The following is a 27,858-nucleotide window of genomic DNA, read 5'->3' as shown; positions in this document are numbered from 1 at the left end:
ATGAGCTCTAGGGCTACCGCTCCAAGGAGCCAAACCTGTACCCTCACCTGAAGAGCATGTCCCTGCTCCTGAAGGATGTCTCTATCAAACTTAGCCTAGCAAAGAGCATCTACCAAGTGGAACGAAGCAACCCCGTGCTGCTCGCCAGCCAGCATCTGAGGAGCACACTTCTGTGGGTTCTGTTGGATCTCCAAGGTGACTCAATCCTCCGATCAGACTGGAGTCTCAGCTGCAACTGAGACACCTAGATGCTGGTGTCAGATTTGGCATTAACGCCCTGCTTAGATTTGAGCTTTTTTTTTTTTTTTTTTTTTTTGAGGTTTTTCCAGTAGTCATGTATGGATGTGAGAGTTGGAGCATAAAGAAAGCTAAGCACAGAATTGATGCTTTTGAACTGTGGTGTTGGAGAAGACTCGAAGACTCTTGAGAGTCCCTTGGACTGCAAGGAGATCCAACCAGTCCATTCTAAAGGAAATCAGTCCTGAAAAATGGAAGGGCTGATGCTGAAGCTGAAACTCCAATACTTTGACCACCTGATGAGAAGAACTGACTCTTTGGAAAAGACCCTGATGCTGGGAAAGATTGAAGGCAGGAGGAGAAGGGGACGACAGAGGATGAGATGGTTGGATGGCATCACCGACTCGATGGACATGAGTTTGAGTAAACTCTGGGAGTTGGCGATGAACAGGGAGGCCTGGTGTGCTGCAGTCCACAGGGTCGCAAAGAGTCGGACACAACTGAGGGACTGAACTGAGTTCGCTTTGAGCACCAGACTCTGAACACGTGGCCACAACCTCTGGCCAGTGGCTTCTCTCCAGGTTCCAATGCCAGCCAACCTGACGCCTGGTCAGCCTTGGCCTTCAGTGAATACCGGATCACGTTAAGTCCGTCCAAGTGAGAACAAGATGACGTGCTGGCTCCCCATCCAGGGTTTCCCTCCAACCCATCAGCATATATACTAAGTGTATATACAAAACAACCAGGCTTGCTTTATTTTCCTTTCCACATTTTGCCACTTCCTAGAACTCTCGTTTTGAGAATCCTGACCTCCCAACATTCCATAATCCTCTTGAAAGGAATACAGCAAATATGCTCTCTGCACAGTGCAAACAGAAGCTGATTTCATTTTTCCATCATCTGAAAAGCACAGAAGGTAATTTCTAAGCCAGCAGTAAAATCTATTTATAAAGAAAGCTGATTTGTTTTCTGCACTTTCCAGCACAGAGGTTCAATTTATTTCCTTACCATAAAAAGAACCATTACTTTTTTTAAGCAATCGTAGTTGGTACATTTTTAAAATGTTTTAATTTCAAAAAAAAAAAAAAAAAAACCCAATTTGCAAATTAGAGCGTAAATAGCTTTCTTAAAATGGCCCGTTTCAGACCCAGTTTGCTGATTGATGATTTCACTGTGCTTCAAGGCAAATGATTTCACAGTCATTGGGTGTATAATATAATGATGTTTTTATGAAGCTGTTAGTATCACTAAAAATATAATTATTATAAATGAAATTATAAGGGAAAAAGAGAATGAAAAAAATCTTCAATCTGACAATGCCAAATTTTGTACTAAATCATAAATTATGCTTCTATAAGAAAAACTACACGTTACTTCTATGGGACAAACCTAATTGCACCCTGAAAAACTAATAATTATGGAAAAGGACCTACGGTGATATTTTGAGTCCCTTGTGTTCCTGGGATCGGCTGCCTTGTGTTATTCGTAGGGAAACAGCACCACCTTGTGGACATATAAGAAATGGCTACATTTCGCTCAAGGAGCATCAGATGATGTTAAGGAAAAAATACCAGTTCTTTTCAGTTTCTGTAGCGCTTTCTACCGGAAAAGGCAATGGCACCCCACTCCAGTACTCTTGCCTGGAAAATCCCATGGATGGAGGAGCCTGGAAGGCTGCAGTCCATGGGGTCGCTGAGGGTCTGACACGACTGAGCGACTTCACTTTCACTTTTCACTTTCATGCATTGGAGAAGGAAATGGCAACCCACTCCAGTGTTCTTGCCTGGAGAATCCCTGCCCTCTATGGGGTCGCACAGAGTCGGACACAACTGAAGTGACTTAGCAGCAGCAGCGCTTTCTACATGAAGAGCGTTATATTTGTATTTAAAGGACAGCATAGTATTGCTGATATTTATAAGTGATCTCAAAGTGTATTAGGGGAAACACATCCTCTAAATACAGCTTCAAGGATGCTTTCTAAATTCCAAATTTGGTTATGAGTACTTTTTTTAAGCAACACTTAACTTTATTACACATTCGCCCAACACATGCCTGCCTTTAGTAGTAATAATTTTTTAGGCTTTTATTGAATTTGCTGCTGCTAAGTCGCTTCAGTCATGTCCGACCCTGTGCGACCCCATAGAGAGCAGTCCACCAGGCTCTTCCGTCCCTGGGATTCTCCAGGCAAGAATACTGAAGTAGGTTGCCATTTCCTTCTCCAATGCATGCATGCATGCTAAGTCGCTTCAGTCGTGTCCGACTCTGTGTGACCCCATCGACAGCAGCCCACCAGGCTTCTCTGTCCCTGGGATTCTCCAGGCAAGAATACTGGAGTGGGTTGCCATTTCCTTCTCCAAATTTAGTAGATATCAAAGAGCTTTCACATCTATTATCATTTCTTTACACTTTTTATTTTGCACTGGGGTATAGTTGATCAAAAAAATGTCCTTTTCATTATAGGGGACTGGAATGCAAAAGTAGGAAGTCAAGAAACACCTGGAATAACAGGCAAATTTGGCCTTGGGGTACAGAATGAAGCAGGACAAAGGCTAACAGAGTTTTGCCAAGAGAACACACTGGTCATAGCAAACACCCTCTTCCAACAACACAAGAGAAGACTCTACATATGGACATCACCAGATGGTCAACACCGACATCAGATTGATTATATTCTTTGCAGCCAAAGATGGAGAAGCTCTATACAGTCAGCAAAAACAAAACTGGGAGCTGACTGTGGCTCAGATCATGAACTCCTTATTGCCAGATTCAGACTTAAATTGAAGAAAGTGGGGGAAACCACTAGACCATTCAGATATGACCTAAATCAAATGCCTTATGATTATACAATGTAAGTGAGAAATAGATTTAAGGGACTAGATCTGATAGAGTGCCTGATGAACTATGGACAGAGGTTCATGACATTGTACAGGAGACAGGGATCAAGACCATCTCCATGGAAAAGAAATGCAAAAAAGCAAAATGGCTGTCTGAGGAGGCCTTACAAATAGCTGTGAAAAGAAGAGAAACAAAAAGTAAAGGAGAAAAGGAAAGATATAAGCATCTGAATGCAGAGTTCCAAAGAATAGCAAGGAGAGATAAGAAAGCCTTCCTCAGCAATCAATGCAAAGAAATAGAGGAAAACAACAGAATGGGAAAGACTGGAGATCTCTTCAAGAAAATTAGAGATACCAAGGGAACATTTCATGCAAAGATGGGCTCGATAAAGGACAGAAATGGTATGGACTTAACAGAAGCAGAAGATATTAAGAAGAAGTGGCAAGAATACACAGAAGAACTGTACAAAAAAGAGCTTCACGACCCAGATAATCACGATGGTGTGATCACTCACCTAGAGCTAGACATCCTGGAATGTGAAGTCAAGTGGGCCTTAGAAAGCATGACTATGAACAAAGCTAGTGGAGGTGATGGAATTCCAGTGGAGCTATTTCAAACCCTGAAAGATGATGCTGTGAAAGTGCTGCACTCAATATGCCAGCATATTTGGAAAAGTCAGCAGTGGCCACAGGACTGGAAAAGGTCAGTTTTCATTCATTTTCATTTCATGCCCAAAGAAAGGCAATGCTAAAGAATGCTCAAACTACCGCACAATTGCACTCATCTCACACACTAGCAAAGTAATGCTCAAAATTCTCCAAGCCAGGCTTCAGCAATACGTGAACCATGAACTTCCAGATGTTCAAGCTGGTTTTAGAAAAGGCAGAGGAACCAGAGATCAAATTGCCAACATCCGCTGGATCATGGAAAAAGCAAGAGAGTTCCAGAAAAACATCTATTTCTGCTTTATTGACTATGCCAAAACCTTTGATTATGTGGATCATGATAAACTGTGGAACATTCTGAAGGAGATGGGAATACCAGACCACCTGACCTGCCTCCTTAGAAATCTGTATGCAGGTCAGGAAGCAACAGTTAGAACTGGACATGGAACAAGAGACTGGTTCCAAATAGGAAAAGGAGTACGTCAAGGCTGTATATTGTCACCCTGCTTATTTAACTTCTATGCAGAGTACATCATGAGAAGCGCTGGGCTGGAAGAAGCACAAGCTGGAATCAAGATTGCCAGGAGAAACATCAATAACCTCAGATATGCAGATGACACCACCCTTATGGCAGAAAGTGAAGAGGAACTAAAAAGCCTCTTGATGAAAGTGAAAGAAGAGAGTGAAAAAGTTGGCTTAAAGCTCAACATTCAGAAAACTAAGATCATGGCATCTGGTCCCATCACTTCATGGGAAATAGATGGGGAAACAGTGGAAACAGTGTCAGACTTTATTTTTCTGGGCTCCAAAATCACTGCAGATGGTGATTGCAGCCATGAAATTAAAAGACGCTTACTCCTTGGAAGGAAAGTTATGACCAACCTAGATAGTATATTCAAAAGCAGAGACATTACTTTGCCAACAAAGGTCCATCTAGTCAAGGCTATGTTTTTTCCAGTGGTCACGTATGGATGTGAGAGTTGGACTGTGAAGAAAGCTGAGCGCCAAAGAATTGATGCTTTTGAACTGTGGTGTTGGAGAAGACTCTTGAAGAGTCCCTTGGACTGCAAGGAGATCCAACCAGTCCATCCTATAGGAGATCAGTCCTGAGTGTTCATTGGAAGGACTGATGCTAAAGCTGAAACTCCAATACTTTGGCCACCTCATGCGAAGAGTTGACTCATTTGAAAAGACCCTGATGCTAGGAGGGATTGGGGGCAGGAGGAGAAGGGGACAACAGAGGATGAGATGGCTGGATGGCATCACCGACTCAATGGACATGAGTTTGAGTGAACTCCAGGAGCTGGTGATGGACAGGGAGGCCTGGCGTGCTGTGATTCATGGGGTCGCAAAGAGTCGGACACGACTGAGCAACTGAACTGAAGTGATAGTCAATCAACAAACAATGTTGTGACAGTTCCAGGTGAACAGTGAAGGGACTCAGCCATACACATACACACACCCGTTCTCCCCCAAACTCCTCTCCCATCCAGGCCTGCACGTAACATTGAGCAGAGTCCCACGTGCTATACAGTAGGTCCTTGCTGGTTATCCATTTTAAATACAGCGGTGTGTACATGTCCATCCCAAACTCCCTAACTATCCCTTTCCTCCAGCAATCGTAACTTCCTTCTCTAAGTCTGTGAATATCTTTCTGTTTTGCAAGTAAGTTCATTTGGGTATGGGTACTTTTAAGACAACCAGAAGCTACTTGAGCAAAATGCAGCCATTTTCTTAGTTGTCCACAAGGTGGTGCTGTCGGTTGGGACTAAGCTTTCCTGATAGTCCAGACTGGATATTTTTTCATAACCTGATGCTGCCTGAGGATGAAGGTGAAAGTCGAGAGTGAAAAAGTTGGCTTAAAGCTCAACATTCAGAAAACGAAGATCATGGCATCCGGTCCCATCACTTCATGGGAAATAGATGGGGAAACAGTGGAAACAGTGTCAGACTTTATTTTTCTGGGCTCCAAAATCACTACAGATGGTGACTGCAGCCATGAAATTAAAAGACGCTTACTCCTTGGAAGGAAAGTTATGACCAACCTAGATAGCATATTGAAAAGCAGAGACATTACTTTGCCAACAAAGGTTCATCTAGTCAAGGCTATGGTTTTTCCTGTGGTCATGTATGGATGTGAGAGTTGGACTGTGAAGAAGGCTGAGCGCTGAAGAATTGATGCTTTTCAACTGTGGTGTTGGAGAAAACTCTTGAGAGTCCCTTGGACTGCAAGGAGATCCAACCAGTCCATTCTGAAGGAGATCAGCCCTGGGATTTCTTTGGAAGGAATGATGCTAAAGCTGAAACTCCAGTACTTTGGCCACCTCATGCGAAGAGTTGACTCATTGGAAAAGACTCTGATGCTGGGAGCGATTGGGGGCAAGAGGAGAAGGGGACGACAGAGGATGAGATGGCTGGATGGCATCACTGACTCGATGGTCGTGAGTCTGAGTGAACTCCGGGAGTTGGTGATGGACAGGGAGGCCTGGCGTGCTGCGGTTCATGAGGTCGCAAGGAGTCGGACACGACTGAGCAACTTATCTGATCTGATCTGATCTGATGCTGCCTGACAAAGGATGAAATCGTTGGATGGCATCACCGATTTGACGGACATGAGTTTGAGTAAGCTCCAGGAGTTGGTGATGGACAAGGAAGCCTGGTGTCCTGCAGTCCATGGGGTCGCAAAGAGTCGGACACAATTGAGTGACTGCTGCTGCTGCTGCTAAGTCACTTCAGTCGTGTCCGACTCTGGGCGACCCCATAAACTACAGCCCACCAGGCTCCCCCATCCCTGGGATTCTCCAGGCAAGATCACTGGAGTGGGTTGCCATTTCCTTCTCCAATGCATGAAAGTGAAAAGTGAAAGTGAAGTCGCTCAGTCGTGTTCGACCCTTAGCATGGACTGCAGCCTACCAGGCTCCTCTGTCCATGGGATTTTCCAGGCAAGAGTAATGGAGTGGGGTGCCATGAACCGAACTGAACTGATGCTACTTGAGCAAAATGTAGCCATTTCTTATTTGTCCACAAGGTGGTGCTGATGGCTGAGACTACAACAAACCTTTTAAAAAGTTGGTCACAGCAAAGACAGTGATAGATAGATAGTGAAGTCACTCAGTCGTGTCCAACTCTTTGTGACCCCATGGACAGTAGCCAACCAGGCTTCTCCGTCCATGGGATTTTCCATACAAGAATACTGGAGTGGGTTGCCATTTCCTTCTCCAGGGGATCTTCCAGACCCAAGGATTGAACCCGGGTCTCCTGCATTGTAGGCAGACACTTTACCATCTGAGCCACCAGGGAAGTCGAAAGAAACAACCAGAAATAAAAAGGCAGTCTACAGAAATGGAGAAAATATTTGCAAATCATACATCTGATAAGGGATTAATATCCAAAATATGTAAGAAATTCAATAGAAAAAGCTATTTTAAATGGTCAAAGGAACTGAATAGATATCTTTCCAAAGGTCAACAGGTACATGAAAAGACACTCAATGTCACTAATTATTAGGGAAATGCAAATCAAACCACAATGAAATATCACCTCAGACCTGGAAGACAAGAGATAATAGCTTGCTACAACATTTCATTTATATCTTTCTCAGGGCACTTTGATAGCTAATAATAATAGCTAACATTTATGATGCACAACTTATCAGAAATTTTAAAAGTCTTTTCCTATATTAACTCTCAATATTCATCATTACCCTAGGAGATATCCCATTTTACAGCTGGAGAAACACAGTTACATGGAAGTTATATAACTTACAAATGAGGGAGACCTGGGTTTGATCCCTGGGTAGGGAAGATCCCCTGGAGAAGGGCATGGCAACCCACTCCAGTATTCTTGCCTGGACAGTATTCCAAGGACAGAGGAGCCTGAAGGGCTACAGTCCATGGGGTCACAGAAAGTCAGACCCGACTGACTTTCACACACACACACACATAACTTTACAAAGTCATCAAACTCAAAAAGACAGCAAGGTTTGTCTACCACAGCAGTCTGTCTCAAGCAGCTACACTCATTTTTTTTCGGGGTGGGGAGCGGGGGGTGCGGTCTGTGCTTGGTCTTCCTTGCTGCACACAGGCTTTCTCCAGTTGTAGCGAGTGGCGGCTCCTCTTTGTTGCAGTTTTGCAGGCGGTGGCTTCTCTTGTTGCAAAACATGGGTTCTAGAGCACAGGCTCCGTAATTGTGGCACATGGTTTAGCTGCTCTGCAGGCAGTTGTGGGATTTTCCCAGACCAGAGATCGAACCCGTGTCTCCTGCACTGACAGGTGGATTCTTTACCACTGAGCCACCAGGGAAGCCCTATACTCTTAATTATATGTTAAACCGCCTCTCGCTGCACATTATTTACTTAGATAAAGGCCCTTAAGATTAGGCCCTGAGTCAAAACATCTTTTGTATTTTCCTACCACTAGGTGGTGTAGGAGACACCAAGTTGCAGACACAGCTGGTAAATAAATAAGGAACTAATATCCAAAGGTCTGCTATTCCTTACCCATCCAACATGTCTACTTCTGTTTTTCTATCGCAACCCAACCTAGTCAAGTCACACTCTGTTCCACTCCCTTCATTATCGTACCCCAGGCTTTGGAATCTTAATATTTTAACTGATGTTTAGGCACGGTCTATTGTGAAGCAGGCATTGGGTGTGGGTGTAGATGAGACAAGTATAAATAAGCACACGGCTCCTGTGCTTTAAAAAGCACACAGTAAAGCTTTAGGATAAGAAATGAAGGCTCTTTGGGGAGACACAGGAAGTTACTCAAAGATGGCTTTTTGGAAGAAATAAGCCTGAACTTGTTTTAAAGGCTGAAAAGGAGGGGGCAGGGCCCACACAAAGAGGGTGGGTAAGCAGCTAGAGCAGCATTCTGGACAGGACAAGTAAAGGCAGAGCTTTCAAGCATTTCCAGTCAGGCTGTGCGGCTGGGGTTAAGGCAGCATGAGTTCCGGGGTGGGAAGGAGGCCAAGATCACCAGTTCACTACGTGCACTAGGATTCTCCCTCCCGAAACCAGGAGGCCTCCCTTTAATAGACTTTAGGGATAATGGCTTTTCATACTGTCCGTGGGGTTCTCCAGGAAAGAATACCAGAGTAGGCTGCCATTTCCTTCCCCAGTGCAAAATAGAAGGGGAAAAAAAGGGAAGCAGTGACAAATTTTATTTTCTCAGGCTCCAAAATCACTACAGATGGTGACTGCAGCCACGAAATTACAAGACCCTTGCTCCTTGGAAGAAAAGCTATGACAAACCTAGACAGCGTATTAAAAAGGCAGAGATATCACTTTGCTGACAAATGTCTGTATAGTCAAAGCTGTGGTTTTTCCAATAGTCATGCACGGATGTGAGAGTTGGACCATAAAGAAGGCTGAACACTGAAGAACTGATGCTTTCAAACCATGGTGTTGGAGAAGACTCTTGAGAGTCCCTTGGACTGCAAGGAGATCAAACCAGTCAATCCTAAAGGAAATCAACCCTGGATATTCATTGGAAGGACTGTTGCTGAAGCTGAAGCCTCAATACATTGGCCACCTGATGCAAAGAGCCGACTCACTAGAAAAGACCCTGAAGCTGGAAAAGATTGAGGCCAAGAGGAAAAGGGGACGACAGAGGATGAGATGGTTAGATAGCATCAATGACTCAATGGACATGAATTTGAGCAAACTCCGGGAGACAGTGGAGGACAGAGGAGCCTGGGGTTCCACAGTACATGGGGTCACAGAGTGGGATAGGACTTAGAGACTCAAGGAAAACAAGGGGGATAATGATCAGCTGTTTCTTTAGAGAGATCACTCGGCACTACAGTAGATGGTTTGGAAGGGAGAGACGATGGAATCAGAGAAGTAGATTATAAAACTGTTGAAGAGATGGGAGCAGGGACTGAAGCTGTGGAAGCCTCTTAAGATCCACCCTATACGGAGAAAGACCTCTCTGATGCATTAACTTTCCCTGTCACCCGCCTGCCCATCTCCACCCAGAATCCTGCAGCGCTAGTGAAATCTTCCGCCCAAACCTTGGCACTTAATTGTCTTTTATTTTATTCCCTGTTTGTTTCCTCTGCATTACTCGAGTCTCCGTAAGTACGAAGAGTACAATAAATGTTTACGCAATTGAGACGGCTTGTGAAGTCGCCCAAGGCCAAACAATGCGCCCTGTGTTAGTCAACGCCCCCGCTGCACACGCGGGCCCAGCCCTTGGCTGCGGGCGCGCAGTCAGAACCAGTCCATGGAGCGGCTTCGGGAGGGTTGATTTGAGTCAAAGCATCCCTGAGCTAATTACCGCCTCCTCCCAAGACCTAGCAGGCGGACTCTCTCCAGAGCGGCTCCAGTCGCCCAGCTCGGCTGCGAGACCCGCCGAGTCCACCAGAGGGCGCGTCTCCCCGGCTTCCGCATTCGGAAAAGCCCGTTCTCAGGGCGCAGGCAAAAAAAGAAACGCGGGTCTATTTCGGCCCTCTGCGGATGCCGTACCCAGTCTGTAAACAGGAAGTGGAACTCTATTTGGGACTTGACGTTGGGGTGAAAAAAGGCCAGGGGCCGGGGGGAGACGTGCCGTCTCTGCTGGAGCGTACGTTTTCGGGGAGCTTGGGCTTCACTTTTGTGCCTCCGTCGCCCGCTCCTGCTCCGCTTCACGTCTTTTGCCACGACCATGGCCGAGTACTCCTATGTGAAGTCCACCAAACTCGTGCTCAAGGGAACCAAGGCCAAGAGGTAAGGACGCGGGTTTGCGTGGGAGATTCTCGCCCTCTTTCTTGACGCCGCTCGGCCTTCCCCTCCCTGGGGCGAGTGTCCTGGGGCCGCTGGCAGCTGTCATTCAGGCTCCCAGTCCTTGGGCCTGGCCTCTTGCCGTGATCCTCAGATGTCAGCGCCCACCTGGGGGACCAGGAGCCACAAGGTTGGATTTCCCTTCATGAACCCCCAGCTCCAGACCTATGCTTGGTAGGGCTGTGTTAGTCTGATCGTATGGGTTATAAAAGTAACTTCTTTTATTAGGGATAACTGTTTTCATCATTGCCTCCCTGCCACCTTTAAAAAAAATTAATTTTAGTGCACTATGCAGATACGGATTTTGAAAAGGCTATGGGTTCGAATCTGGACTCCCCCAATTACTAATCTTGTGGCAGGTTCCTTAGTATCTTTGAGATTCCTCTTGGGGGGATTAGTGATGCTCGAAAAGGGTTGTTTTGAGGGTTAAACGAGGTGACGTGTACAGTAAATAAATAGAGCCAAATGCAAGGAAGAAGTTACCCTGGTGATTTATGAGATTTTTTAGGAAAAGATATCTGGCCACTCATACGTACACCTGTTTTTTAACTAGTAGATTTGCTCAGGGTTGATCATTTACACAAATGCTGAGCATTTCATCCTGGTCTCAGTGATAAGAGTTTTAGGTACTTTTAGATGGGATGGAAAGAAAGTGTCAAGAAGCAAACTGAAGCCACGACTCTCAAGAACTCTGCCTAGGAGTCTGGGATTAAGAATTTATCCTGAATACATACGAAACTGTTACTGTCTGAATTCATAGGGAGGAGAGAGTTAGCTTGTGAAAGCTTATTTTGTGATGAAAATACAAACAAGTGTGTCTTATAGTCATTATAACTGTCAATATAATTAACACACATGTAGCATTTCATATGTGCCAAGAACTGTTCTAAGCAATACCTATTAACTTTTTTAAAAGTCACTCTTGGGCTTTTTATTGTTGAGATATACTACATATACTATAAAATTCGCCCTTTTAAAGTAGAATTCAGTGGTTTTTAGTATATTCACAAGGCTCAGCACTGTTGAATTGCTGAACATTTTCATCCTCTCAGAAGGAAGCCCCACCATCATTTAGTAGTCACTCCACGTTCTGCTCCAGAGAAGGCAATGGCACCCCACTCCAGTACTCTTGCCTGGAAAATCCCATGGACGGAGGAGCCTGGTGGGCTGCAGTCCATGGAGTCGCAAAGAGTTGGACACGACTGAGCAACTTCCCTTTCACTTTTCACTTTCGTGCATTGGAGAAGGAAATGGCAACCCACTCCAGTGTTCTTGCCTGGAGAATCCCAGGGACGGGGGAGCCTGGTGGGCTGCCGTCTGCGGGGTCGCACAGAGTCGGACACAACTGAAGTGACTTAGCAGCAGCAGCAGCAGCCACGTTCTGCTCATCCCCTAATCCCTGGCAACCACTAATCCACCTTTTGTCTGTATCAGTTTGCATCATAAACATTCCATATAAATGGAATCATACAATATGCAGGCTAGGACACAACTGAACAACTGAACGATACAATATGCAGCATTTTGTATCTGGCTTCTTTTACTTAGGATAACATTCTCAAGATTCATCTATGTTGTATCAGTACTCATTCCTTTTATGGCTGAATAATATTCCATTAAGGGCTTCCCAGGTCTGGAAAGAGTAGAAATCTCTTCAAGAAAATTAGAGATACCAAGGGAACATTTCATGCAAAGATGGACTCAATAAAGGACAGAAATGGTATGGACCTAACAGAAGCATAAGATATTAAGAAGAGAAGGCAAGAATACACAGAAGAACTATGCAAAAAAGATCTTCACGACCCAGATAATCATGGTGTGATCACTCACCTAGAGCCAGACATCCTGGAATGTGAAGTCAAGTGGACCTTAGAAAGCATCACTACAAACAAAGCTAGTGGAAGTGATAAAATTGCAGTTGAGCTGTTTCAGATCCTAAAAGATGATGCTGTGAAAGTGCTGCACTCAGTATGTTAGCAAATTTAGAAGACTCAGCAGTGGCCACAGGATTGGAAAAGGTCAGTTTTCATTCCAATCCCAAAGAAAGGCAATGCCAAAGAATGCTCAAACTACCGCACAATTGCACTCATCTCACATGCTAGTAAAGTAATGCTCAAAATTCTCCAAGCCAGGCTTCAGCAATATGTGAACTGTGAACTTCCAGATGTTCAAGCTGGTTTTAGAAAAGGCAGAGGAACCAGAGATCAAATTGCCAACATCCGCTGGATCATCAAAAAAGCAAGAGAGTTCCAGAAAAACATCTATTTCTGCTTTATTGACTATGCCAAAGCCTTTGATTGTGTGGATCACAATAAACTGTGGAACATTCTGAAGGAGATGGGAATACCAGACCACCTGACCTGCCTCCTTAGAAATCTGTATGCAGGTCAGGAAACAACAGTTAGAACTGGACATGGAACAAGAGACTGGTTCCAAATAGGAAAAGGAGTACGTCAAGGCTGTATATTGTCACCCTGCTTATTTAATTTATATGCAGAGTACATCATGAGAAACGCTGGGCTGGATGAAGCACAAGCTGGAATCAAGATTGCCGGGAGAAACATCAATAACCTCAGATATGCAGATGACACCACCCTTATGGCAGAAAGTGAAGATGAACCAAAAAGCCTCGTGATGAAAGTGAAAGAAGAGAGTGAAAAAGTTGGCTTAAAGCTCAACATTCAGAAAACTAAGATCATGGCATCTGGTCCCATCACTTCATGGCAAATAGATGGGCAAACAGTAGAGACAGTGGCTGACTTTATTTTGGGGGGCTCCAAAATCACTGCAGATGGTGATTGCAGCCATGAAATTAAAAGATGCTTACTCCTTGAAAGGAAAGTTATGACCAATCTAGATAGCATATTAAAAAGCAGAGACATTACTTTGTCAACCAAGGTCCGTCCAGTCAAGGCTATGGTTTTTTCGGTGGTCATGTATGGATGTGAGAGTTGGACTATTAAGAAAGCTGAGCACTAAAGAATTGACGCTTTTGAACTGTGGTGTTGGAGGAGACTCTTGAGAGTCCCTTGGACTGCAAGGAGATCCAACCAGTCCATTCTGAAGGAGATCAGTCCTGGGTGTTCATTGGAAGGACTGATGCTAAATCTGAAACTCCAATACTTTGGCCACCTCATGCGAAGAGCTGACTCATTGGAAAAGATCCTGATGCTGGGAGGGATTGGGGGCAGGAGGAGAAGGGGACAGCAGAGGATGAGATGATTGGATGGCATCACCGAGTCAATGGACGTGAGTTTGAGTGAACTCCAGGAGTTGATGATGGACAGGGAGGCCTGGCGTGCTGGGGTTCATGGGGTCGCAAAGAGTTGAACACGACTTAGTGACTGAACTGAACTGAACTGAAGGTCACTCAGTGGTAAAGAATCTGCCTGCCAATGCAGGAGACGCAGATTTGATCCCTGGGTGAGGAAGGTCCCCTGGAGAAGGAAATGGCAGCCCACTCCAGTATTCTTGCCTGGGAAATGCCATGGACAGAGTAGCTTGGTGGGCCACAGTCCATGGGGTTGCACATTGTCAGACACGCCTGAGTGGCTAAACTACCACCAGTGCTCCATTGTATGGACATAACACATTTTGTTTATCCATTCATTAGTTGATGGACATTTGGGTTTCCATTTTGGGGACTCTTATGAATAATGCTGCTATGAATATTCTTATGCAAGTTTCTGTGCAGACCTATGTTTTCATTTCTCTTGGGTGTAAACCTAGGAGGAGAATCATTAGATTCTGTGGTTTCCATAAACCTAATTCCGTGTTTAACTTTTCAAGAACTCCAAACTCTTCTGGTTGCATCATTTTACATTTTCACAAGTAATGTATGAAGATCATGCCTTAACTCCTAATCCTTACAGTAAGAGTTGGATTAAATTGTTATCCTCATTTGTATAGGTGGGGAAATTGACAGATTAAGTAAATTCTCCAAAAAAATCACAGAGCTAAGAAATGACAGAATCATGATTCTAAAAGGCAGTCTGGCTCCTGAGTCTGTTTTCTTTAACTGTAACACAATATGAACAGGATCAGAAGTAACTTCTCTGTGTTAGAAGTAAGAGGGTATATCAAGTTATGTTGTTGTAGATCAGTAATTTATATATTAGTGTATATCTTAGAAGAGTCTTCTAAGATTCCATCTTACATTTAGTATGCAAATCAATATATCTAAACTCATCTATATAAATTATCTCCTGTAGTAAGAAGAAAAAGAGCAAAGAGAAGAAGAGAAAAAGAGAAGAAGATGAAGAAACTCAGCTTGATATTGTTGGTGAGTCAATTTTCTATTACTTCATTCTGAGAAAAGTTAGCACTGGTCGAGATCCCCTTAAAAATATTTTCCTAGTAGGGATAAGTAGTAAAAAGAAAGTGGAAGGAATTTATGGCCAACTCACGTTTGTCTTAAAAGTGCTCAAATATTGGAGTTATAGGTTGCTTTTATGTTCTAGCACAGTCGATGTCTGATGCCTTTTCTTCATCATCAGAACAAAGCACAGGAGAGAGGAAACTTAGGGCTCCGACTTAATAGGTGCCATTGTTAGACTACTTAATAGCCCAGAGATTCTGATATATCATTTTAAAGGCCTGATGCTTATAAATATCATTTAACCAAATGTATTTTACAAATTATTTTCTCTCTTTTTGTCATATTGATATGCAGTTGTCCTAGCACTATTGATGAATAGACTTTCTTTCCCATTAAAGTGCTTTGCTGTCTTTGTCAAAGATCAGTTGACTTTATATGTGTTAGTCTACTTCTGGACTCTGTTCCAGCGGTTTGTCTATTGTCTGTTGTTCTGTTTATATATTTGTCTTGATTACTGTCATTTCATAAAGTCTTGAAATCAGGTGGTGTGTATCTCCCAGCTTTATACTTCTGTACTTCTTTATACTCTTGTAGATCCTTTGTATTTCCATATAAATTTTATAATCAATGTATTGCTTTCTACAGTAAATCCTGTTGGATTGACTGTATTGAATTGACTGTATTGAATTTAGAAACTAAGTCATGTGGGGAGAATCAACATGAAGTGTACTTGGTCAGTATAGCACAGAACATATAAAATACAAATTATTTTCTATCACTAACTACTACCTTTTTAATAAAGAATGAATGATCATAGGATGTTGATAATGATTCTGAGTAAAACATTTTTTTTGTACTGAAACAATTATAAGTCAGAAAAAACTCAAATTATCTTGCAAACCTCTCACTAAATTATCTGAATTGTAGTAAAATATACCTAACATAAAATCCATTGCTTTAGCCGTTTTTAAGTGTACAGTTCAGTGTCATTAAGTGCATACCCACTACTGTGCAGCCATCACCATCCATCCATCTTCAAGATGAATTTTTTTTATCTTACAAAACTGAAACTTTTCACCCATTAAACTATAAATGCCCATACCTCACTCTCCCCTAGTCCCTAGCAACCACCATCCTGTTTTTTATCTCTCTGAATTCAACTACTCTAGAACTGCAAAATTAAAAACAAAAAAAAGTTAATAAGTTATAATGACAACAGCAGCAAGTAAGAACCTCCTGTCAGAAATACAAAATGTAAATTTAAATGACTGATTTTATCTTTTAGGAATCTGGTGGACAGTCACGAACTTTGGTGAGATTTCAGGAACCATAGCAATTGAAATGGATCAAGGAACCTACATACACGCACTCGACAATGGACTCTTTACCCTGGGAGCTCCACATAAAGAAGGTTTGTGTCTGGTAGAGGCAATGGGATGGAAAAGGCCACTTGAAGTTAATATTTTATGGCGTTCATTCACTTAGGCTAAATTCTAATAGCAAATATATGCCAGAGGAGTGAATCCATCGACTCGACTCTTCCACTTTTCTCCTTCCTCACTAGTTACATTATTGGCAACTCCCTCTTTCCAGTGTAAGCACTTGAAAACATTCTGTAAGTTCCAAAAGGGTATCCATGGCAATCAAACTAATGTGAATAATTGAAATAATAAAAGGAAAGAAAAAGAAAACCTAGATGAGTCAAAAGTTTGAATTCCTTTACTCTTTAGACCTTTTGCCACAGCTAACCCGGGGCACTGTTAATCTGAAGTTTTCTCTTTTCTTTTAGCCCATGGGAAGAAGCACTAATGAGACATGAAGCAATTAGAAAATTACTAAGAGCTTTTTGTCCAAATGGTCATCCCTTGAATAAATTAAAGCATTTTAGTTTTTTAAACATTAAGTGCTTATTTGTGCTGACTGCATTTTAAAACACAAAGAGATAGTATCTTGGAAGTAACTAAATAAATAAGCATCATGCTGACCTATCTCATTAGATATGTAAAACTAAACTTTAGTTTTTTTGTTTTTTTTTTAACATATGTTCTCATTGACTGTTAGAGACTTTCTAACAAAACTAAAGTTTAGTTTTACATATAGAAGATAAAGTATTCTCTCTCTCTCTTTTTTTTTTTGGCTTAAAATAACACAAATTTATTATCACACAACTGTAGAGGTCAGAAGTCCAAAGTGAGTCTTGATGATCTAGAATCAAGATGTTAACAGAGCTACATTTGAAGATAAAGTAACTCTTGATACTATGAATTCTATGTCATGTGTTAAGTTATTCAGTCATGTCTGACTCTTTGTGACCCTGTGGACTGTAGCCCGCCAGGCTCCTCTGTCCATGGGATTCTGCAGGCAAGAATACTAGAGTGGGTTGCCTTTTCCTACTCCAAGGGATCTTCCCAACCCAGGGATTGAACCCACATCTGCTTTGTGGCAGGTGGGTTCTTCACTGTCTGAACCACCAGAATACTGTATTATAATTATATAATATTCTTACATTTGTTTTTAAAAGAGAAAGAGCTACCTTTTTTTAAGCTAAAGAGTATTTTTACATGTATATTTATAAGAAATGTCATATTTACTTCAAAATGTTTTCTCTTGTAGTTGATGAGGGCCCTAGTCCTCCAGAGCAGTTTACAGCTGTCAAATTGTCTGATTCCAGGTAAGCTTGAGTTGAACTATAATTAATACACTGTAATACAACACGATACATTATAATAGAATATATCCATTAAAAGTGGTGTTTTTGAAGAATAATGAATTTGGGAAAATGCTGCATAATGTATTATATAGTACTTGTACTTAAAAAGTAGAATATTAACCTGTATGCACAGAACCACATTGTCCAGTATGGTAGCCACTTGCCACACATGGCTTTTGAACATTGGAACTGTGGTTAATCTGAATTTTATACACACGTTTTTATGTTCCACATTTAAATTTCTCTCAGTTTTTAACATTAAACAATTTTATTAATCTGAAGAATTGCCCTGAAATCTGGCTATGGGAAATACCTTGGTATAAATTCAGACGGACTTGTTGTTGGGCGTTCAGATGCAATTGGACCTAGAGAGCAGTGGGAACCCGTCTTTCAAGATGTAAGTACTATTATTTTTTGTTTACAAGCTCCTTCTCAGTGTAAGAGAAAGTCTCTAACAGTCAACGAGAGCATATTTTCAGGAAAAAAAAAAGTAGAGTGCAATAATATAATGCATTAAATTTTTAAAAACTAACATGAATTTATAACCTTCAAAAGATCTCAAAATATAGTGCAACACAGGAAAAAAAAACACAACAATCAACAGAGTGAAAAGACATGCTGTGGACTGGGGAAAAGTACTTACAAGCTAGATATCTGTTAAAGCGTTAATGTCCAAAATATATAAGAAACTCATTCAAGTCTCTGAGATCTGCTCTTACAGAAGTGGATCAGTGATGAAAATAGCCAAATCTGAGCATCAGACCTTTTAGTCTACCTGATACATGATCTCTGTAGTTCTGAGAAGCTAAAGAATTTAAAATAAAGTGTGTGTGTGTGTGTAAAGGTGACAGCAGATAACTGAGGACTTTATTGATGGGTGAGTTGTGTGTATTAAAGGCTGATCAGTTCTGAGCAATGATGAAAAGTTTTTATTACTATGGACCTTTATAACTGTGAAGGTTTCTACACTTGATCTGAGCTCAGAATTTTAAAAAAAACATTCAGTAGCAAAAACCAAAAAAAAAAATTTTTTTTTAATTGGCAAAGAAACTGAATAGCTATTTCTCATTATATCAACAGAAAAGGCCAGCATATCATAAGGCAATATGATGGCTCAGATACTACCATCATACAGAATTTTAGGGATTTTCATTTCACTTTATTTTGGGGGAAGACACTAAGTTTTAAAATTTTAAAGAAAGACTTAAAAGTCTCTGGTGTAACAAGTAAAACTTTAATGCAGAAAAGGGACTCAGCAGAAAAATCAGCAGCACAGATTTAAATCATCTTGGACTAAATCACAGCCACATCCCAGCTTACCAAGAGTCATGCAGATGACAGGAAACTCAGCCCTCACTCCCTCAAATAAGAAATTAAATCAAACTCATGTTATTAGCACTTTGGTCACTGGTTATGATAGATAATTAAATTCTTCCTACACCCAAAAGTCCCTCACACATTGATTCTTAAAAGTTCTGAGCAATAAATTCAGAGGCATCGACGGCTAGCTTTTCTATTCTTTTTCTGCATTTCTTTTTTTTTTAATGTTATTGAAGTATAATTGATTATACTTCAACTATTATTTTTTTATATTTTCTAATTATGGAGTAAAATCTTAAAGTATTACTATTTGAGTAAAATACATTATATTTTTTTTTCTTTAAAGCTAATTAAAAAAAAAAAAAAAAAAACTGACTAAATCAATTATATCCCAGTAAATCTTAGAGACCAAAGGAAATAATTCTATTCCATATAGTTAGAATTTAGTCCTACTAAACCTACTAATAGAATAAATTAAAAGTATTTAATGTGATTATCTTTGAGTAGTAAGATTATAAATGATTCTGATTTGCTTTTCTGTGTGTTTTTTTCTAGGTTTTCTTCACATTCTTGTTCCTGATTCCTTTTAGATTCGGGAAGGAATCAGTTCAATCTCAAGAGTTAAGAATCTTTTTGCAGATATTCTTATAACTTACTTCTTATTTTGTTTCATTTAGGGGAAAATGGCTTTACTGGCCTCCAATAGCTGTTTTATTAGATGCAATGAAGCAGGTGATATAGAAGCAAAAAGTAAAACGGCAGGAGAAGAAGAAATGATAAAGGTAATCATGAGAATTTTCTATAGACTAATGCACGTCACATATATGGTGTGACTACGTCCGTTTAAAATGTTGCAGTCTGATCCACACTCACTGTGTGTAATGCATTAATTAGTGAGGGCCATGGTGGAAGGCAGAAAGAAATGAAAAAAAGCCTTTTTTAAAGTGGCCTAATTCTTATAAATAAAGCATAAAAATCCACGTTACATTTTCTCTATCAGCATAACTTAAATGCATCTATCAAGTATGTGTATACATTTTGTTTTAAATTCTGTGTCATATATTTGATTCTACTTTTTAAATATTCTCAGTTCTCATAATCTTCAGTTTTACAGTCTTACAGTATTCTTTTTAACCTCAAAAATATCGCTAATCTTTTGAAACAAGAATGTTAATACCAGTAACTCTTCCTTTCATCATTTGAAGTTGATTGATGGAGAAAGAAATACCATTCTAGATAACTCAGGAATTAGAAGTTTTAGTATATCTTCCATAGTTTTCTCAAAAGCCATTTTTGCTGCTAAAAATATCCAAAAAAAATTTAAATCTAAAACCTAGATTTTCTTTTGTTGTAATTTTTAAAAGTGTTAGTCATAATATTTTTCAATTATTCAATACATAAAACTAAAGCAAATAGCTCTAGGCACATGCATGATTGTCTTTAGTGTTCCTATAAGATAGTTACTATTATCTTTTAACTGTCCAGGGGAGGAACAGCCTCTAACCATCCTTAAATCCTCACTGTTTTGATCAGTCACTGCACGAAGTCACACAGCGAAAGTGGAGACAGAATGCATATCCAGGCCCAACTGACCCTAGAAGTTACATTCCACAGCACATTGCTTCTCCGAAAGCAAGTCACTAGAAAAATGCTGGTGGGGCATTCTCTGGTGGTCTGGTGGTTAAGACTCCAGGCTTCTACTGCAGGGGCACGGGTTCTATCCCTGGTCAGGGAACTAAGATCCCACTCACCTATTTATTTCATTTTTAATTATATTTAATTTTTTGTATCATGTTTAAATTGTTTACTTGGATTACATTATAAAAGTATGATTATTGAAGACAAACAGTGCAACTCTATGAGCAGTACTTTGCACAACTACAGAAGGAAAAAAAATTATGCTGTATTTATCAACAGTTGCAGCTGTTTTTATATGAAGTACCTGTCAGGTTTCCCTGGGTCTGTTTGGTTGGGCAGGTACCTGGAACCTCTGAGCAGCGATAATCAGGACTCGGTCCACCCTCCCTTCCACATTGCAGGCTCTGCTTGTCTGCGTCAGCGTCCACCTTCATAGACTGGCCTTACCTACCAGAACACATCCCTTCCTGCCAAGGGCAGTATAGTGTCGCAGTACAGGATTTCCACAGCTCTTTGAGGACTCCTCCAGCCAGAGTGGTTGCACACATATTAATCGCACATGCCTTATTATCGCCTACAACTTTCAAAGCAGTCTTGGAACGTGCTGTAAGCCACAGAGATCACTTTCAAGATGTTGGTCCTTTGGGTTGCAGATGCCAGTTCCTTGGCCCTGAATTCTATCCCCTTCCTGCCCCACTCCATTCTCCAGTCAAGAATACTGGAGTGGGTAGCCATTCCCTTCTCCACGGGATCTTCCCCACCCAGGGATCGAACCCCAGGCTCCTGCATTGCAGGCAGTCTTCTCCATCTAAGCCACCAGGGAAGCCCTTTGCCCTACTCAGTTGATCTTAATTGTTATATCTGTGTCAGTTAATCTATTGCAGGTGATAGTATCTGTCAAAACTTATGAAGGTAAAAGGATTTAAGAGGGATAAATTCCAATTAGGTAGAAACAAGTTGTGTTATGTCAAAAGCTTTGAAGCATTTGGTAAAAGCCTGTGCATAGTAAAACAGCTACTGTCTTAAACTTTCAGTGTTATAAAGTGTACACTAAATAGCAGGATAATTTGATTCTACTGTATTTAGTTTTGGAGTCAAAATTAAACTAGTTAAATTATTGCCTAATTGGCATAGTGATATCTGATCTGTAAAATGCTTTTCAAGTAATTTTCTCTTTAGTTTTTCTCACGTTTAAGGGCTCTAAGGAAACATATAATAGCAATTACTTATGTAAGTTACATATATATATAAACATATCTAGAACTTGTTTTTTTCTGAATCTAACTGCCAAGCTGTTTTCTTCTTTTGTATAAGAAATCATCTAGAATGTTCTTTTGTAATAAGGTGGAGCAGGGGAAGATAAATGTGTAACCTCTGTATTCTCATCTCCAATATATAGATCAGATCCTGTGCCGAAAGAGAAACTAAGAAAAAAGATGATATTCCAGAAGAAGACAAAGGAAATGTCAAACAGTGTGAAATCAATTACGTGTAGGTATTTTTGTTTCTTTTAGAACCATAGGTTTGGCAGTGACATGCTTCTCAAGACACCTAAAATAAAAGACCTGAAAGACAAGAAAAGACAACATAATACAGAATCTAGGACAGGGCACTGAGCTGAATGCCTCTCGTAAGGGTTCAGGTTTCAACATTCCCGTCACCTGGATTGGTCTGTTCTCCCTGCTCAAGGCTTCCCCAGTGGCTCAGTGGTAAAGAATCCGCCTGCCATGCAGGAGATGCAGGTTCAGTCCCTGGGTCGGGAAGATCCGCTGGAGGAGGGCATGACAACCCACTCCAGTATTCTTGCCTAGAGAATCCCATGGACAGAGGAGCCTGGTGGGCTACCATCCATGGGGTCGCAAAGAGTCAGATGCAACTTTGCAACTAAACAACAGTCCTGCTCTGTAGAGTGGCTGTCACTGTCAGTACATAAAGCCTGTCAAACGTTGCCAGGACACAGGAGACTCCAGCCAACACTCCCAAGTGTTAATTAAGTTTGTAGTGCTACCCAGACAACTGCCTTCTTGATGGTGGGGTAGAAAGGTCATTTTTGTTGTTGAAAAGTTGTAAATTATTTGAGAAAAACAGGGGTTTTTTTAGTAAATGAAAAACTTAAATATTAGTAAGCTTGTTAGTAAACATGTATAATCAAAGTTTGAGACATTTTTCAAGAAAGGCATTTTCTTAACAGAAAAAAATTCCAGAGCTTCCAAGACCACAAGCTTAAAATAAGTAAAGAAGACAGTAAAATTCTAAAAAAGGCCCGGAAAGATGGATTCTTGCATGAAACACTTCTGGACAGGTAAGTAAATTTTTATTCATTTCCAACTATTTTCAGTGTCCAATAGAAGTGGTGTATAAACACATGTTCTTTTCTTAATTACTGTAATTTTAAAAAATTGTCTTTATTTCTAAGTTTTGAATGTGGTGGTATTACCTTAAAAGGGACATTGTAAGTCTGGGAAAAGATCACCAAAAAAAATTTTTGGAAATAGCCAGATTCCAAGTGCTTATATATTTTGTTACAAGCAATTCAGGTTTGACCAAAACTACTTCATAAATTCATTTACCATTGACTTTTTTGTAACTGTTAAAACCAGGGCTAGAGAGAAGTAGTTTGACTAATTTTAAAATTCAGTGGGCTCTGTTCAAAGTACTAGAGGTTTCCAAAAATGAGATAAATGTCAGCTTAAAAATTTCTAAGTATAAACTTGATAAAATTGAAGCACTTTGTTAAGTTGAATTCATACATGTGCAGGATATTCAACATAGCACATTATTAATATTTGTTTATTAGTTCCTATTTAAGAAAGTAGTGTCCTGGATTTCCAACATTAGTAAAATGGTTGGAGAGGCTTAGCTGTGAGCTTACAAGTACACATCAAGTAAGCACCAGATCAGAAGAGAATTTGGTAGTCTGCCACTGTTCAAGTCCTATGTTGCAAAGTTAGCTTTAAGATATTTCTTTAGATTACTTGATAATAACAGTGCTTTATCAGGTATTTCCTGTTAACCAGTCAATTAAGTGACTACCTGAAGACAGCAAATGATGATTATTTCCAGCTGAGCGTATTAACGTACCTATTTCTAGGCAATCAAGAATAGTCAATTAAAGTAATCAGGATATGGAATTGAAAGAAACAGAATAAGGTCTGTGTCCTGTAACCTTTATCAGTTATGAAAATACAACATTCCCACTGTATTAAATAGAAGTTTAGGCCATGCTTAAATTCAGAGGCAATTAAATTGCTGTTATGGATTTTAAAAGCCCTTAGGCAACATGAGTTAAAGATTAGGAAAAGTGTTTTTTGTAAGAATAAAATCCCATGTATTATGAAACATAAAATTGAGAAGTAAACATTTTAATTAAAATATTTTACCATAAGCAGCATGGTAAGATAATAGCTGAAACTGAGGGCACAATTGCCGAACACAAGTTTATGATTTTAGTAGCAGGTGACCACTATATGACATGTTTTCACATAGATTAATTTTTTTATTATTTGTTTTTTGTTTAAACAGGAGAGCCAAATTGAAAGCTGATAGATACTGCAAATGACCAGGATTTTTGTTTCTGTCTTCTCCTTTTGTGGGTTTTTTTTTTTTTTTGGATAATAAAACCAATGTTTTTACAGAATTATTGGGCTGTTTTGTAATTCTTGCTGAACCAGTAGCTAGATTTAACGAAGATTAATCAAGTTTAATTGAGCTTCCCCATGGAGGTACTTGGAAAGTGGCACAGAATTTTTTTTCTTTTCTGGATTTCCTGTCAAAAGGATGAGGTTCTACTATATGAAACTAATATTTCTTGTGCAGTTTGTGGAAGCTGTCTTACTGCTTTACAGTCTTACTTTCCATTTCTTAATACAATAGGTGTCTGAGAAGTGCCTTTAAAAGGAAGTTAGAAACTCCCAGTCCATCAGCAAGGCTTTGATTCTACCTCTGAAACTGCCCAGATCATACACAAGCCAAGCAAATAACAGGATGAGGGGGCTGGACAGAGAGAAAGAAATTGCATTAAGCAGTGGGGTGAAAACAGGAAACATCACAAAAGAGCAAGTAGGTTCAGAACAGAGGCTAAGAGTAAAATTGAGGAAATTCCATACTTAGGATCGTCTAGCCATAACAAATATGTATGTAATGCTTTCATCCTCACTTGTGGGATGGAAAGGGAGCTATGAAAGAGGTTCAGACACTAAGCATTGCTGAGGTCTGCTTTGCCCAGGCAGTTTTATGCCCAGTCTATCTCCTGGGCTGAAACGCTGGGCTGGATGAAGCACAAGCTGGAATCAAGATTGCCAGAAGAAATATCAATAACCTCAGATATGCAGATGACACCACCCTTATGGCAGAAAGCAAAGAAGAACTAAAGAGCCTCTTGATGAAAATGAAAGAGGAGAGTGAAAAAGGTGGCTTAAAGCTCAACATTCAGAAAACTAACATCATGGTATCTGGTCCCATCACTTCATGGCAAATAGATGGGGAAACAGTGGAAACAGTGACAGACTTTTTTTGGGCTCCAAAATCACTGCAGATGGTGACTGCAGCCGTGAATTACTCCTTGGAAGAAAAGCTATGACCAACCTAGACAGCATATTAAAAAGCAGAGACATTACTTTGCCAACAAAGGTCAAAGCTATGGTTTTTCCAGTAGTCATTTATGGATGTGAGAGTTGGACTACAATGAAAGCTGTGCATTGAAGAATTGATGCTTTTGAACTGTGGAGTTGGAGAAGACTCTTTGAGAGTCCCTTGGACTGCAAGGAGATCCAACCAGTCCATCCTAAAGGAAATCAGTCCTGAATATTCATTGGAAGGACTGATGTTGAAGCTGAAACTCCAATAATTTGGCCACCTGAGGCAAAGAACCAACTCATTTGAAAAGACCCTGATGCTGGGAAAGATTGAAGGTGGGAGAAGGGGACAACAGAGGATGAGATGGTTGGATGGCATCACTGACTCAATGGACATGAGTTTGGGTAAACTCCGGGAGTTGGTGATGGACAGGGAGGCCAGGCGTGCTGCAGTCGATGGGGTCGCAAAGATTGGACACGACTGAGCGACTGAACTGAACTGAACTGTCTCCTTCTGAGTTCCTGAACACAGTGCTCAGGATGTCATCTAACCCTGTGAGTGTTCCTGAATCCAGGTTGTGTACCAAGTACCTGGACTTCACTGGAAATTCTGCTTCAGTAGAGCTAAGGCTGGCTGATGGATTTTTATGTTTTTACAATTCCATGTTGATTCCAGTGCACAGCCATGACCAAGACCTGGTGTGACACCCTGTCTAGTTCTCAGCCTCTATATTCCATCTGTCACCAACTCTAGACTCCCATGGCCCCTCTACAAAAATGTTGCTAAGCCACCAACATAACAAGCCTTGTAGAGGAACTTCTGTTGTAGCTCTCACCCTAACGTGGCATCCTAGTTCCAACAGCTTGACATTCTCCAGTGTTGCTTTCTCCTCCTTTTTATCCCCCAAAGCAGTGGTTCTCAAGCAGGGCCAATTTTGCCCACAGGGGACATTTTGGAATGTCTGGAGACATTTTTGGTTGTCACAACTGGGAGAGGAGGGGGTAATATGAGATCTAGAGGATTAGAAACTAGGGATACTGCTAAACATTCTCCAATGCACAGGACAGCACCCCCCACCCCGAATAATTTGACAAAGAATCATCCAATCAAATTGCCACTGGTGCCAAGACTGTGAAACTTGCCCTAGGACTTAGTCCATTCCTTGCTTTTGTCAGCTCCCCAACCCCTAAAAATAAATGTATATACATAAGAATTGTCTAGGATACCTGTAGATTTCCAAGACCCATCCTTAGAGACACAGGCTTAACAAATCTAAGATTAGTCCCCCAGTTTTTAACAAGCACTCCAGGTAATTCTGAAGCAGGCCTCTAAAACACACTTGGAGAAACACTACCCTCAAGAGACAGATTCCCTGGTGGCTCAGCTGGTAAAGAATCCACCTGCAAGGCGGGAGACCTAGGTTCAATCCCTGGGTTGGGAAAATGCCCTGGAGGAGGGCATGGCAACCCACTCCAGTGTTCTTGCCTGGGGAATCCCCATGGACAAAGGAGCCTATCGGGCTTCAGTCCGTGGGGTCGCAAAGAGTTGGGCATGACTGAGCAACTAAGCACGCAAGAGACTTAAGTCTTATTTCCAACACTAGCTTGGCACCAGGGACCCGCTGCCAGCTGACTGAGTTCCCTGAAACAAACATTCTGTTAACCTGAATTTCTGAATGTAATACATTCCTGGATTTCTTGTCACCATGCTCATCTTCATGTTAACCCAGTGTCTGCCCCTGTTCAAGACAGCAGGACTAATTTCAGGTCTTGGCATCTAGGAGGATACAGATAGGCATTTCTTGTCTTCATGGAGTTTATATACTAGTGAAGGAGGATAACAAGTAAGTAAAAAATCGCAGGTAACAGGTCAGTGTTCCTTCCCTGTTTCGGGTATTGCATTTTATATAACCCCCATTATGTAGCACTGAAGTCAGTCTAGAAGAGTGGCAGAGATCAAGAATGAATGTACAGAGAGCCATGTGGTCCACATTTTTCCATCTTGTACATAAGCATATCATGAGAAATTTTGTTTAAAGCACTGTCAAAATCAAGATACGTCCTGGGCTTCCCTGGTAGCTCAGTGGTAAAGAATCCACCTGCCAATGCAGGAGACACGGGTTAAATCTCTGACCTGGGAAGATCCCACATGCGGCAGAGCAACTAAGCCCCTGCACTACAACTGTTGAGCCTGTGCTCTAGAGCCTAGGAGCTGCAACTACTGGGTCCACGCGCCCTAGAGCCTGTGCTCTGCGACAAGAGGAGCCGCCACAATGAGAAGCCGGTGCACGGCAGCTAGAATAGCCCCTGCTTGCCGCAACTAGAGGAAAGTCCACGCAACAACGAAGACCCAGTGCAGACAAAAATAAACATTTTTAAAGATGCGTTCTGATGAAACATTCCCCTGACTTACTAGTCTAGTAAACTTATGAAAAGGTAGGCTATATACAATAAAAGTACAAATAAAAAGCTCCCCACACCTGATTTTGACTGCTCACACATTTTCAGATTAGATCATCTTGAAGGTTTTTCTATCTTCATGTTCACAGACTCACTCTTTTTTCATCTCTAAACTGCTGTTAAACCCATCACTTTTTCATCTCAGACACTATTCTTCACTTCTAGAATCCATTTGATCCTCCTGTGGTTTTTGCTTTGTTGTTAAAATTTCTTTTTCTCTGCTGGAATTTCCTATCCATTCATTAAAGTCTTTTTTGGTGTTTTTGTTTTTAGGCAGAGTTATAATAGCTCCCTTAAAAATCCTTGTCTACTAATTCCAACATCTGGGTCAGTCACCACTG

At 41.0% G+C, this 27,858-nt stretch overlaps 1 protein-coding gene and 2 non-coding genes across 3 annotated transcripts; all 3 read left to right on the top strand.

Annotated features, from left to right (window-relative positions):
* The first annotated feature begins 10,195 nt into the window (after window positions 1-10,195).
* Window positions 10,196-24,120, top strand: FRG1 (FSHD region gene 1). Its single transcript, XM_005887166.3, has 9 exons — window positions 10,196-10,443; window positions 14,709-14,779; window positions 16,101-16,226; window positions 17,429-17,486; window positions 17,808-17,922; window positions 19,523-19,627; window positions 21,883-21,974; window positions 22,675-22,785; window positions 24,006-24,120. Exons 1-9 carry the CDS (start codon window positions 10,382-10,384, stop codon window positions 24,040-24,042), a joined length of 777 nt encoding a protein of 258 aa, XP_005887228.1. The 5' UTR covers window positions 10,196-10,381; the 3' UTR covers window positions 24,043-24,120.
* Window positions 18,252-18,328, top strand: LOC138986003 (small nucleolar RNA U2-19). The gene has a single exon (XR_011462954.1). It is a non-coding gene; the product is annotated as a small nucleolar RNA U2-19 (small nucleolar RNA).
* Window positions 18,436-18,508, top strand: LOC138986002 (small nucleolar RNA U2-30). The gene has a single exon (XR_011462953.1). It is a non-coding gene; the product is annotated as a small nucleolar RNA U2-30 (small nucleolar RNA).
* Window positions 24,121-27,858: the final 3,738 nt, after the last annotated feature.

The sequence above is a fragment of the Bos mutus genome, chromosome 27 (genome assembly GCF_027580195.1).
Source record: "Bos mutus isolate GX-2022 chromosome 27, NWIPB_WYAK_1.1, whole genome shotgun sequence".
NCBI lineage: Eukaryota > Metazoa > Chordata > Mammalia > Artiodactyla > Bovidae > Bos > Bos mutus.
This window is presented reverse-complemented; position numbering and strand designations above follow the sequence as displayed.